The sequence below is a fragment of the Schistocerca nitens genome, chromosome 10, assembly GCF_023898315.1.
Source record: "Schistocerca nitens isolate TAMUIC-IGC-003100 chromosome 10, iqSchNite1.1, whole genome shotgun sequence".
NCBI classification, from domain to species: Eukaryota; Metazoa; Arthropoda; class Insecta; order Orthoptera; family Acrididae; genus Schistocerca; species Schistocerca nitens.
Genome location: NC_064623.1, coordinates 213,728,111 through 213,742,056, shown reverse-complemented (window position 1 = coordinate 213,742,056; position 13,946 = coordinate 213,728,111). Strand labels below are relative to the sequence as shown.

At 41.7% G+C, this 13,946-nt stretch overlaps 2 protein-coding genes across 5 annotated transcripts in view; one reads left to right on the top strand and one right to left on the bottom strand.

Moving 5' to 3' along the window:
• LOC126210406 (speckle-type POZ protein-like) overlaps positions 1–13,946 on the bottom strand; it is a 517,155-nt gene that overhangs the window by 208,570 nt on the left and 294,639 nt on the right. The gene's annotated exons all lie outside the window — the stretch shown is intronic.
• Positions 10,557–13,946, top strand: part of LOC126210403 (protein abnormal spindle-like) — a 232,247-nt gene continuing 228,857 nt past the window's right edge. Inside the window, exons 1-4 of one of the 3 annotated variants that reach the window (XR_007540660.1) lie at positions 10,557–10,993; positions 11,098–11,281; positions 12,192–12,370; positions 12,480–12,600. Coding sequence is in view for 2 of the 3 variants with exons in the window: in XM_049939643.1 (XP_049795600.1) it covers positions 10,829–10,993; positions 11,098–11,281 (349 nt within the window). In the remaining variant the exon portion in view is untranslated. The remainder of the gene's footprint in view (positions 10,994–11,097; positions 11,282–12,191; positions 12,371–12,479; positions 12,601–13,946) is intronic. The other 2 variants (XM_049939643.1, XM_049939644.1) reach the window with 2 other exon arrangements.

Here is a 13,946-nt window from a genome sequence, read left to right as displayed (position 1 = left end):
CCCTTTACGCAGGGATCATATCCCTGTGGAAGACCCAGGTGCAAGACCTGCCGAATCCACACACCCAGCACTTCCTATTCCAGTCCTATCACAGGCTTATCCTATCCCATCAAAGGCCGGCCAACTGAGAAAGCAGCCTTGTCATATACTAGCTCTGTTGCAATCATTGCACAGCTTTTTATATTGGTGTGTCCTTCAGCAAGTTGTCCACCAGGGTGGACAGTCACCACCAAACTGACCAAGAGTAAAGCAGGCCACACTGTGGCACAACATGCAGCTGAACATAACGTAGTTGATTTTTAACAGCTGCTTCACAACCTGTGCCATTTGGATCTTCCCCTCTACCACCGGCTTTTTTGGACTATGCGGACAGAAGTTACCTGTACAACGTGTTCTCTGCTCCCGGAATAATCCTGGCCTCAACCTATGGTGTGTGTGTGTGTGTGTGTGTGTGTGTGTGTGTGTGTGTGTGTGTGTGTGTGTGTGTGTGTGTGTGTGTGTGTGTGTGTGTGTGTGTCCGTGTCCGTCCTCTTCTGGAGAAGGCTCTGGCTGGTAGCCAAATGTGTAACTGTCTTTTTGTTGCGCCTCTCTACAACTCAACATGTCATCTTTACGGTGAGTAGCAACCCATCTTTCCCCTACAATTACAAGTCTGGTATATTTAAAATTGTGCTTGTCTAATGATGTGAAAATATGGTTGTCTCAAGGCTGTATAATTTATTACATTACAATTACTCTTTGGGTTTATAGAGACTTACGGTTTGACATGTTCGAATTTGCATGTTGTATAAGTAAGAGGCTGAACATCGTTGCAGCAGATGGAGCATCCAAGTCAGCTGCTAAGTTACACTCCTACAGTCCTAAAGTTGAAATGCAGAGGCTGTCAATATAGCTTGGATTGCTGATGAGAAATAGCTAAATGTTAGCAAAGCTCCAGGAGTCAGCAGAGTCTAGGTCAGATTATCTATAGAAATGATCGATTTAGTGCTCGTTTCAGTCGAAGCATAAAGTAGACCCCTCAAACCAAAAACTGCAGACAGAGGTCGGAAGAAAGCAAGATGAACTGTTGCTGAAGTAATCTACAAAACCATCAACCAGTATCATTGACATCCCTCTGTTGTAGAACCATAGAATGTGTTATGACCTCAAATATAATGATATATTTTGAACAGAGTGGCTTTCTCTGTGCCATTCAGTGGTCATACCAAACCTAACTCCTTTTTCATTCTCATGAGGTGTCTTGAAAGCCGTGGAAGGAGACTGCCAGATGGATGCAGTATTTCTTTACTTCCAAAAGGTAAAGTGTTACATCAACATTCATGATCAAAACTAGAATATAACAGTAAAACTGTCATCAATGCAAAACTTCATTTTAAACACCACAGTTCTTTATTAGACACGGTCCTATTGGAAGTAGTATATTGTTGCCTACCTCAGAACTTTGAACTGACTTATCCAGCCAGAGGTGAAAGAAGTGGTGAGTGACATATGAAAGTTCTATGACTGTTCAGGAACTGAACTCTTCAGGCCTTTGAATCCAAAGTCTCGCACTTCACCATGGAGCCACACCTACAGGTATCAAACAAAATTTGTGACTGGTTTGAGGATTTTGTGGTAATTCAAACACAGTATGTTATGTTAGATGGACTTACTGGAAGAAGTAGTAGTGTGAGGTGTGTCAAAGGGAAGTGTGTTAGGGCTAGTGTGTGTTTATAACCTGCCAAACAATATTAATAGTAACCTAGAGTTTTTCATATGATGGAGCAACCTATAATAAAGTACTATACAAAGAAGCTGCACAAATATTCAGTTAGGGCTTGATAAGATTACAAACTGGTACAGAGACTGGCTACTTTCTTTAAATGTCCAGAAACCCAAATATGCCCTTCACCAAATGCAGAAACTTGACTCCTGTAACTACAATATCAGTGAGTTACAGTCTATCAGACAACTTGTAAATTTATCTGGGTTTCAAAATTTGTGGAAATATGAAATGGAATGTTCATCTTAGTCCAATAGTAAGTAAAGTAGGCAGCAGACTTCTACACGCAGTAGGTCACTATGCAGATAACAGGTCTGTGTGGCATTGACTAAGCTGTTTTTTTAGGTTAGAGTGTCTTGGGGAAAACATAAAAAGGGTGCAGGTCGAACAGGGAGAATGTAGATACATGAACCATTGGTACAACAGTTGTAAATTGTTGTAGATGTATTGAGAAAGTATCAGAGCTCCAAGTACTAGTAGAAAGCTCTGATCCTCAAATTGTTATAGGCACTGAAATCTGGCTAGAGCCGGAGATAAGTTCAGCCGAAATTTTTGTGAACAATTTTACAGTGTTCCGAAAGGATAGGCTGTACACCGTTGGCAGTGGCGTGTTTGTTGCTGTTACAAGTAAGTTTATCATCTACTGAAATTGAAGTAGATTTTTCATTGATTTAGTATGGACAGAGGTCATTCGTGGCAACCAGAATAAATAATTGGATCCTTTTACTGACCTTCCATTTCAGATGATACAACTGCTGACAGGTTCAAAAATAACTTGAGTTTGATTTCAGACATGGACACGAGTCATATGATTATAGTTGGTGGTGACTTTAAGTTACCCTTGATTTGTTGGCGTAAATACATATTTAAATATAGTCGTACCTATAAAACATCATCCAAAATTATGCTAAACGCATTCTCTGATAATTATTTCGAGCAGTTAGTTCATGAGCCCACGCGACTTCCATGCAAGATGCTTATAATATTTTCCACAATGGAACTTTGTTGTGAAACCTGGCAGAAAATCCAGGGAGATTCTGATCATACATAAAGTATCCTAGCAGAAAGATACAAATAGTGCCTCCTCTGTGTGATAGCAGTAGAAACATGGAGGCAAAAACAAAGAAGGGAGTGGCTCTACAGACTTGTGCTGTATGATGTTTTGAAGCTAGAGTGGGCAGGGCCTGCCAGTATTTTAAATGGACCAAAGCATATGCAGACTACTGTTTATGAGTGCTTCTTGTTCGTTATTTCTGTCGTGTGCATGCAACAACTGTTTTAAACGCTAAAAGTTACAGAACTTACATGAATAACAGTGTCAGGAAAGCAATTTTGAACGTTTTCTGTTCTTACTTGCATATTTGCTCCAGTAATATGACACAGTCAATGACATCATGGGAAAATGGCACCGTGGTTAACTATGGGGATGTGAAAGCAGTGAACCTTATGTTTTGGGCTTGTTACGATGCAAACATTGGCTTCTAGTTTGTGACATAATGCCACCACTCTTCTCTTTTTACCTCAGTGAATGGCAGTACTATCAACGACAGTGCTGCAAAAGCAGAGTTACTAAAAACAGCCTTCTGAAATTGCTTCACCAAAGATGACGAAGTAAATATTCCAGAATTTGATCAAGAACAGCTGCCAATATGAGTACTTAATAGTAGAGATCCTCAGAGTAGCGAAGCAACTCAAATCACTTAATAAAAGTAAGATTTCGAGTCCAGACTGTATACCAATTAGGTTCCTTTCAGAGTATGCTGATGCAGTAGCTGCATACTTGACAATCATATACAACCGCTCGCTTGACAAAAGATCTGTATCCAAAGACTGGAAAGTTGTACAGGTCACACCAATATTCAAGAAAGGCAATAGGAGTAATCCACTAAATTACAGACCCATATCATTAAAGTCGATATGCAGCAGGATTTTGACCATATGTTGTGTTTGAGCATTATGAATTACCTCGAAGACCCCCCCTGCGGGTCCGGGGGTTAGAATAGGTCCGAGATATTCCTGCCTGTCGTAAGAGGCGACCAAAAGGAATCTATTTCGCCCCTTTATGTGATGGTCCCCTGTAGGGTTTGACCTCCATTTTTCAAAATTTTCCCGAAGAGCGAGCCAATTGGGAAGGACGCCTTACATGGTGCATCGTGTCCATCTTGCATTGAGATCTTTAGCCCACTTTCTCGTCGTCACATTTCAGTCCTGCCCATTCTCTGTCTCTTGGGCGAGGATACCTTCCTGGGTGTGTTTTCCACCATGCACTATGCAGTGTCGTGTTTTGCGCCTTCGATGACCACAGACTTCGTTGCACCTCATATCCAGCACGGTAGCCAACCCATTGTGGTGGGGCCGCCATGCATCCTGTTTGTTGTAGCCCCCTGACCTCACAGGGATTGCTCTGCTGATGCCTGAGCCATTAACTCCCCACGTATGCCCATTCCCCTGAGACGTCGGGACTCCCAGCAATGGCCATCTCTTGCTGGTGGTGAAACACCATCAGTCTCTAAGCATTCACGAGCTCAATTCAACACACAGAAGTAAGACTCCAAATCGTGCCCCTCCCTGGTCATACCATGGGAGGAACGTATGGTTAAGGATGGCAGCGGATCTTACTCGCGCCGGTACCTTGTATGTTCGAGAGCTGATGGGAATCTTTCATGACAATGAAGCCTCAGTTTTTTGTTGAGCATCTAGAGGACAAGTTTGGGGAGATGGAGGACTTGTCCATAATGAGATCTGTGTCAGCCTTGATCAGAACAGCATCCTCTGCCCAGTCATGGACGTTACTCGCTTGTGACAAGCTGGGGGGATGTTTCTGTAACCATCTCACCCCATAAGACCTCAAATATCGTCCAGGGTATCATATTTCACAGGGACCTTCTTTTGCAGTCTGACGATGAGCTGTGTGGCGATTTAGAGCGGCGAGGTGTACATCTCGACTGGCGTGTCGACTGGGGTCCGAGGGGTAATCAGGTTGCCACCGGTGCCTTCATCTTGGCCTTCGAGGGTAATACATTATCCGAGAAGGTCAAGGTGATGGTCTACTGCTGTGATGTAAAGCTCTATATCTCTCCCCTGATGCGGTGCTTTAAGTGCTGGAAGTTCGGCTATATGTCTTCCCGCTGTACTTCCAGCGTCAGATGCTGAGATTGCAGACGCCCATCACATCCCAATACTCTATGTGCCCCACCTCCCATCTGTGTCAACTGTGGAGAGCACCATTTGCCTTGCTTGGGAGACTGCAGGATTCTCCAGAAAGAAAGGAAAATCATGGAGCATGAGACCCTGGACCGACTGACCTACACTGAGGCTAAGAGGAAATGTGAACACCTGCATCCTGTACATATGACATCGTTTTACGCTGCGGCTACAACAGTTCTGACACCATTAGCTCCGCCAACCCCAGTCACCTCTCAGAGATGGAAGACTACACCTGCCCCCATGATGGTTGGGGGCATTTTCCTCCCTGTTGCTGCTGCACCACCTACTTTGAGAGCAACACCCCCCCCCCCCCCCCAAACCATCAGGGACATCTGTCCTCACTTCTAAGGTGGAGAAGCGTAAATCTTCGGCTTCTTTTGCTAGGAAGGGGTCCCTTGGGTCACTCCCTTCCCAGGTTTCTGCGAGTGGGAAAGACGAAATCCGCCATTGGCTGAAGAACTCAAAAGCAGCTCATCATAGGTATTCATGCTCATCCTCAGTCCTGGAGACTGAGCCAGTGAAGTCCTCCCAGCCAGGGAAACACAAGGAACAGCAAGAGAAACCCAAAACGAAGACCCTTAAGATCAAGGAGGTTGCAGTGGCACCCACTCCACCGCTACGTACAAGCTCTGTGTCTGAGGATGCGGTGGATATTCTGGCGTCCACTGAGGACCTAGATCTCGCCGGACCCTCAGACACAATGGATGTAGACTGCTCAGGCAATAAGTCGGTGGCAGCAGGTGACCCTGAGGCGTAAACTGCCTCATTGAATGTTCCATGCCTTCCCAGTAAATCGATGACGTCATCCTCCGGTGGAATTGCGGCGGTTTTCTCCACCGCCTGGCTGAGTTGCGACAACTGTTAAGCTTTACACCTGCTTTTTGCATTGCCCTCCAGAAAACCTGGTTCCTGGAAATGCGGACCACTGCCCTCTGGAGCTATAAGGGATATTACAAGAACCGTAGCGACCATAATAGTGTCAGGTGGAATCTGCATTTATGTCCTAAACTCGGACTGTAGTGAAACTGCGCCTTCAAACCCCTCTTGAAGCTGTGGCTGTCAGAATAAGGATGACATAGGAAATAACTGTCTGCAATATATATCTTCCTCCAGATGCTGAAGTACCCCTGAATGTATTAGCTGCACTGATGATCAGCTCCCTAAACCTTTCCTACTTTTGGGAGATTTTAACGCCCTTAACCCCTTGTGTGGTGGCACCGTGCTTACTGGCGAAGGCAGAGATGTCAAAGCTTTACTGTCTCAGTTCGACCTCTGCCTCTTAAATACTGGGGCTGCCACACATTTCAGTGTGGCTTGTGGTATTTACTCAGCCATTGATTTGTCCATTTGTAACCCAGGAATTCTCCCGTCTATCCACTGGAGAGAACATGAAGACCTGTGTGGTAGTGACCACTTCTCCATCTTCCGGTCGCTGTCCCGGTGTCAGGCCAACGGACACCTGCCCAAATTTACTTTAAACAAGGCGGACTGGGAAACTTTTACCTCTGCTGTCATTGTTGAACCCCCTCACATGGTAACATTGATGTGATGGTTGCGCAGGTGACTACAACAATGAATTCTGCAGCAGAAAATGCGATCCTTCACTCTTCAGGGTTCCCCTGGTGTAAGGCAGTCCCTTGGTGGTTGCCAGAAGTTGCTGAAGCAATTAAGGAGCGTCGCCAACGTGTCAAACGACGGAAGCAGAAGTGTTGGGAGAGATACGTCTTGACCATTGGGTGTCATATTTCCTTTCCAAGTCTGGGCAAAGATCAAACGTTTTTGAGGTACCAGACACCAACAGGTGTTCCCGGTGTTACCATATATGGCGTGCTATCTACTGTCGCAAAGACGATTGTCGAACACTTTGCTCGCACCTCTGCGTCGGAGAATTACCCCCCAGCTTTTCGCACTCTCAAACGGCCACTGGAAGCGAAATTCCTCTCATTCACTATACGCCACAGGGAAGCCTATAACACCCCATTTACAGAGTGGTAGCTCCTCAGTGCCCTTGCACATTTCCCTGGCATAAAGCCTGGGCCTGATCGGATCCAGGGCCCGATCACTGAACATCTCTAATCTGACTACAAGTGACACATCCTCATCTTCAATCGAACCTGGTGTGATGGCATCTTTCCATCACAATGGCGGAAGAGCACCATCATTCTGGTGCTCAAACCTGGTAAAAACCCACTTGATGTGGATAGCTATCGGCCCATCAGGTGCTGTTTCTATGGTGGACATTTTAATGTGTTGCGGAGTGGCTGGCTTTTCCTTTTTATTCCCGTGGTAAGCCAGCCACTGTAATCTGCTTTCTTGTTTTACTCTCTTCTGTTCCTAGCATCTCTCTGTTGTTTTCTTGTCCTCTTCTGTTCCTTGTGGTGTTCGTTGCCTTTCCTTCATTCTTGTAATTTTTCCTTTGTTTCTGTTTTGTATTATATGTCTCTTCTGTCTTATTCTCACACTTGTGGCATTGTTTTATTAGGAACAAGGGACCAATGACCTCGTAGTTTGGTCCCTTCCCCCCTCTTTTAAACCAACCAACCAACCAACTTACCAAAAAGAGAACGGACTGTTGATAAACATCTATGCACACACAAACTGTTGAGTGCTATTGGGGAGGGATTTCAAATTGATTCTGTATTTCTAGATTTCCAGAAGGCTTTTGACACTATACCACACGAGCAACGTGTAGTGAAATTGCATGCTTACGGAATATTGTCTCTGTTACGTGACTTGATTCATGATTTCCTGTTGAAGATGTCACAGTTCATAGTAATTGATGGAAAGTCTTAGAGTAAAACAAGTGATATCTAGCATTCCCCAAGGTAGTGTTATAGGGCCTCTGATGTTCCCTATCTGTACAAACAATTTGAAGGCATCTGTCTTTTCATCAGAAGGTCAAAACAAATTGCAAAACAGATTTAGAAAATACATCTGTGTGGTGTGAAAATCGGCAGTTGATGCTAAATAATTAAAATTGAGGGATCATCCACATTATTTCCAAAAGGAGTACATTAAACTTTGGTTACAAGATAAATCAGTCAGATCTAAATGCCATAAAGTCAACTAAATACCTAAGAATTACAATTATGAACAATTTAAATTGGAAAGAACACACAGAAAATGTTTGGAAGGCAAACCAAAGACTGCGTTTTATTGACAGGACACTTAGAAAATGTAACAGATCTACTGAAGAGACTGCATACGCTATGCTTGTCCATCCTCTTTTGGAGTACTGCTGTGCGGTGTGAGATCCTTACCAGATAGGATTGATGGTGTACATCAAGAAAGACCAAAGAAGAGCAGCATGTTTTGTACAGAAATAGAGGAGAGTGTGTCACCGACATGACACAGAATTTGGGGTGGACATCATTAAAACAAGGGCGTATTTCATTGCAGCAGAATCTTCTCGTGACACTTCAGTTACCAACTTTCTCCTCCGCATGTGAAAATATTTTGTTGATGCTGACCCACTTGTGGAGAAGTGATCATCATAATAAAATTAGGGAAAGGGAAATCGGAGTTAACACAGAAAGATGCAGGTGTTCACTTCTTCCACACACTGTTCGAGATTGGAATAACAGAGAATAATTGTGAAGATGGTTCATTGTAGTAAGTGTAGATGAAGATAGATAGGGTACTGGGATAATGCGACCAAATCATACTACAGAGAAGAATAAATAAAAAACATTAAAAATGTCCCTCAAATTTGTGGAACCTATTCCAGACAAGACTAAGGGGGGATATTGTATAAATGGTCATTAGCTTGTTTGACTCACTGTAAAACATCGAGGAGGTAATGGAAAACCTGAACTGATAGATGCTTGAAGGAGGAAGCCAACTATTCTGCAAAACCTTACCTAAATATTTACAAAAACCAGTGTTAAATGAATAAATTAAGAGTATACTACAGCTTGCTCATAATTTTACACCCATAGTGTTGGAGATGATGAGGTTAGATCAGTTAGAGCATTCACAGCAGTTAAACAGCATTCTTCCTGCACTCTTTACGTGATTGGATACCCTAATATTTAGCACTATTGGAAGTACCCACTGCCGTACACTTCAGTGGTTTGCTCAGTATGTATGTAGATGGAGATAGAGACAAGGTTAAGGAGGATGGGTTCATCCTGTACTTTTGCATAGAAAGGTAACCTGCCTCACCACCATTTTAAAATGGGGACTGTGGATTGCAGTAATATTGCCTGAGGATGAGGGTTTTATTGTCGAATTTACTAAACTTGTATTCATGTATGGTATGAAGTTATGCTCATGAGATGACATGCATGTATATAGTATTGTCCTTTCTATTATTTAATCTAAGTTCAGTTTATTGAACATGTAGTACTTTGCTGCCAGCCATTTATTGAGTGTTTGTTGATTGCATACTTCCTTCATCTTTATACTTTCAGTCAAGTCGTGATATGTTGCTGGCGTTTGCTGGAGAATTTTTATCAGCTGTTGGTGACGTCATAAAGTGTCTGCGACAGTTCGGTTACGTTGTAACTCATGAACAGTCATATCTGAATGAGTTTGATTATGCTGTGACCAAGCTTCTTGATCTTCAGGATGGTATTCGCTTGTGGTAAGTGCTTCATGCAACTGAATGACACTGTGACTGTATATATGGATGGTAAAATCAAATTTATTATTGTTTCAATTTACTGAAGGCCATGATTTCACTTTATTTCACTTCATTCCCAGTCGTGTTATGGAAATAATACTGCAAGACGAAACCATCATGTCAAAGCTTAGAGCACCGGCTTGGTCAACACAATGTAGGACTTGCGTTTGCATCTCTAATTTCGGCAGGCTTTGATATAAAAAGCAATATTACATCACGTGACATTGTAGATGGTCACAGAGAAAAAACGCTTTCGTTACTGTGGCAGATACTCCTGAAGTTTCAGGTAAATAGTCAAATCATAGTTTAATAAATGAATTTGAGTCTATATGTTCTAACTCTATTGTTATGTTTTTTGTTTTTTTAGCTACCTAAGTATGAGGCTGCTGCAGTGAAGCTACAACGTTGGTGGAGAAGAAATTTGATCATAACTAGTGAAGAATAAGAAAATCAGCTATTACAATTCAGCAGAAATGTAGAGCAACAAAGTTAATGAAGTATGAAAGAAATATTTTTCTAATGAAAAAAGCTGCTGCTGTAGTGATACAAAAATGGGCCAGGAAAGTACTGCCCGGGAAACAACAGAGGAGAATTTTTATTAGACAAAGGGAGAGTGCAGTAGTTATTCAGAGGTGGTGGAGAGCAATTTTAGTACAGCGGCATCGTGAGGTCTTAAATAAAAGAATGGTAGCTAAAGTACTTGACATTCAGAGATGGTACAGATCACAAATGCATATGCGCAAACAGAGGACTTGGTATCAAAGATTGCTTTTGTCGGTCAGCGTGACTCAGTTCGCCGCCGGACGCGAACCGAGGAGGGTCCGCGATGCAGTCACGCTCGCCGCCGCCGCCGCTGTCCGTAGCTGCCACGGGTCACCGCCTGCGCCAGGGTCCGGGGTGCGGCCCTCGCGCCGCCCCGCCGTCGCAGGCTGCTTTCCATCTCCAAAGGGCTGCTGCCTGCAAAATACAGTGTTGGATTAGAGCTGTTCATTTAATGAGAAAAGGACGAACATCATTTTTGGAACAAAAAAGTAGTGCAGTGAATATACAACAGTGGTATCGAAATATGCGTTCAACAAAATTACAGCAACAAGAGCACCAAAAACTGAGGTTAATAGTGATACACATTCAACAGAAATACAGGGATACATTGTTGATGAAATGATAGAAATATTTATCAGAGGAAAAGGTGGGCATCTGTTATTATTCAGAGATGGTTTTGAGCCACTCTTAATATGAAACGTCAGCGTGATTTGTATTTGACACAGAGATGTTGTATTATTACTATACAGAGATGGTTCAGGAGTGTTTGGTCCAAAAGAGAAAGAGAAGCAATACGAAAAGTACTAGTTCCCATATCCCAATCAGAAATTGAAAATCGTGCTGCGGTCAAAATACAGGTACATTATGTTGCGTTACCAGTAGTTTATATTGTTCATAAATGTGTCCACATAATTTACAGAACTGTAGATACTATACATTTCTATTCTGCCTATTTTTACAGGCCTTTTGGAGGGGTTTTGCTGCACGAAAGCGGCTGCCTAGTAACTGCTTAAGTCTGAAAAATAGAGGTGTTACCAGAAACCCCTCGCAACCTGTTCAGACATTGCGGTGGAAGTACACAAATATTCTGAGGTGCTTTGAACAGAATTCCCTGGGACAGTTGATCATGCTCTTCGAGTCTCTAAGTAAGTTCACTATTCAAATGATGTAGGCTTTCATGGCCAGTAACGCAGCATTTTTGTTGTCCTTACTAATAGATTACTGCCGTGGCCACTGTCTCCGGTTTTATCTGTCAACTGACTGGATTTGCAGTTCCTTCCTCACAACTTTACAGTGGTTGAACATGAGAACAACTATTGCATCATTATATAACAGTATTACAAATCAGACCTAGCTGTAAATATAGGGTTGAATACCACAGAACTGCACTAGGTATGGTCGTAATTAAAAATATATCCCCACACGTTCCAAGTGGTGAACCAACTCCAACTGACGTACTCAAATTGACGTCTGTGTTCCATGCTGGTACCATATTGATATTTCGATATCATGTTTATTACTAACTGACTAATGTGATTAATGGTTCACAGTCCCAGTGGCAGGTGGCCTACCTAACAGCTTTCAGGGGCAAGAAAAATTTGACTTTTCAATGCTTTATATAATTGGTTGAATTTAAAACACCGTCGTAATTTAATCATTAAGAGGCGTAATCTTTTGTTAAAAGAAGAGTTTAACTTAGTAAGACAAGTATTACAGTTGGAAACTATGTTTGTCTTGAGCCAGTAGAGCTCACTAATAGTTCCCACTATATTCATTCAGTATTTGAGAATGAGAGCACATGGTGTTTTCTAATAAACTTTAAACCTAATTTCAAACCTTTAATAAACTTTTTCTCACATACTGCTATATGCTTAATGTCAAGTATTTAACACACTTACTCATTTGTAAAGTAATCACATGTTTGGAGCTGTTTTATATGTGGGAGTTGAGTCCTTTAAAGAATCGAGGTTTGACTGTTAGTATTCTGTTATATTGGTAATTGATGAGTTGAGTGAAACATACGGAAATGCATTTTTCTGTTTTATCTTTTTGCAGCTTCTTTGACAACTGTAGAGATGTATGTAAAGATTTTTCTGCAAGTGAATACCTACCAAAAGTTTTCGTTGAACTTAAACTAGCAAATCGTTCATTTGCATATCAGAGACTGTTCATTTGGAACACAGTTACTCTTGAATCTGGCAAAATACCCAGAAAACAGGGACAACATTTGGCAGGTAATATTTCTTCATATGGTGTGTATTCGCAAAATTAATGTTCATCTTTTGGTAAATAAACTGTTTCTGCAAATTTTGTGGTTATTTGTAATTCTAAATTTTTATACAGGTTGATGAGGCCCTAGAAATTGTTTCGACTGATGATGCAGTTTATGGGAACACAGTTACCAATATTCTCCAATTGCTGCAAAGTACTTCGGTTGCTTGCTGATGATCCTTTGAAAGCACAAGTAGGTATTCACTTCTTAACTTTTCATAATGTCTTCTCCTGGCACCACTGTTTGCTTCGCTTCCCGTTTCCCGTTTCTCGTTTCTTGTTGGACTCCTTTTGTTAGTGTGGTCATGTTCATGGGCTTAATATGCACTATGTATTGAAGAGCATTATTGTTACGTATTTTTTATTATTGAATCAATTTGTAAAGGGTGTTAATATAGTAACTTACATGTAAAACAATTAAAAATTAAGACAAATTCAGTTTGTACTCAATGTTTTAAAGTAGCATTGTCATCTCACATAAACTCCGAAGAAAAAAGGATAGAATATTTTAATTGTCAAAATAAATCATTAGTAGACTAAATTTCGCAAAAATATTCTGTATACATTTGGGATTCAAAGAAATTATTTCGTGTGGAGAATGAAGTCTACAAAACAATAATCAGAAAAGTATCTAGTTAGTGTCAGATGCTTGAAAGTGACTGATTTTTGACCATTGCTCTGTTTTGAGCAGGACTACTTACAGGGAAGCTCCATATTAACGAACCTGCTTTGAAGGAATTCTGACTTTCGATGAAAATCTTCGTCATTCTTCCTGAAATTGTCACAAGAACAATGTGAGTTTGCAGAATGAGATTTTCACTCTGCAGCGGAGTGTGTGCTGATATTAAACTTCCTGGCAGATTAAAACTGTGTGCCGGACCGAGACTCGAACTCGGGACCTTTGCCTTTTGCGGGCAAGGTTCGCAGGAGAGCTTCTGTAATGTTTGGAAGGTAGGAGACGAGGTACTGGCAGAAGTGATGCTGTGAGGACGGGGCGTGAGTCGTGCTTGGGTAGCTTGGTTGAGCACTTGACCGCGAAAGGCAAAGGTCCCGAGTTCGAATCTCGGTCCGGCACATAGTTTTAATCTGCCAGGAAGTTTCAATGTGAGTTTGGTTTGCTTTTAGTAAACCTTGTTTTAAAAAGTGGGTCTTTAAGGAATTAACACTAAATGGTCTGCAAATTGAAGCCTACTAGTGCTGAAATTCCTAACATGTTTACACTGACAAGATATTGGCATCACATGTCTGAATGCTTGCTGCTGTTCCTTTAATTTTCAATCAGTCAACTGGAAGTTGTTATCACAATCAATTCTTGTCAGTTGGTAGGTTGCAGTTTTTGGTTGATAATTTTGAACTCTCAAGTCACCCATGTTACCAGATAAAACAGCTGCAAGGCCTATCCACTTTTTGGCTTAAAAGATATGTTTTAGTACAATTAAGATGGCAAGTTGAGAAAAAAATTCACATTATTTCTCATTTGACCACAAATATGTAAATATAAGAAGATAATGAAACAGATAAGAATACAGAGCGTGAACT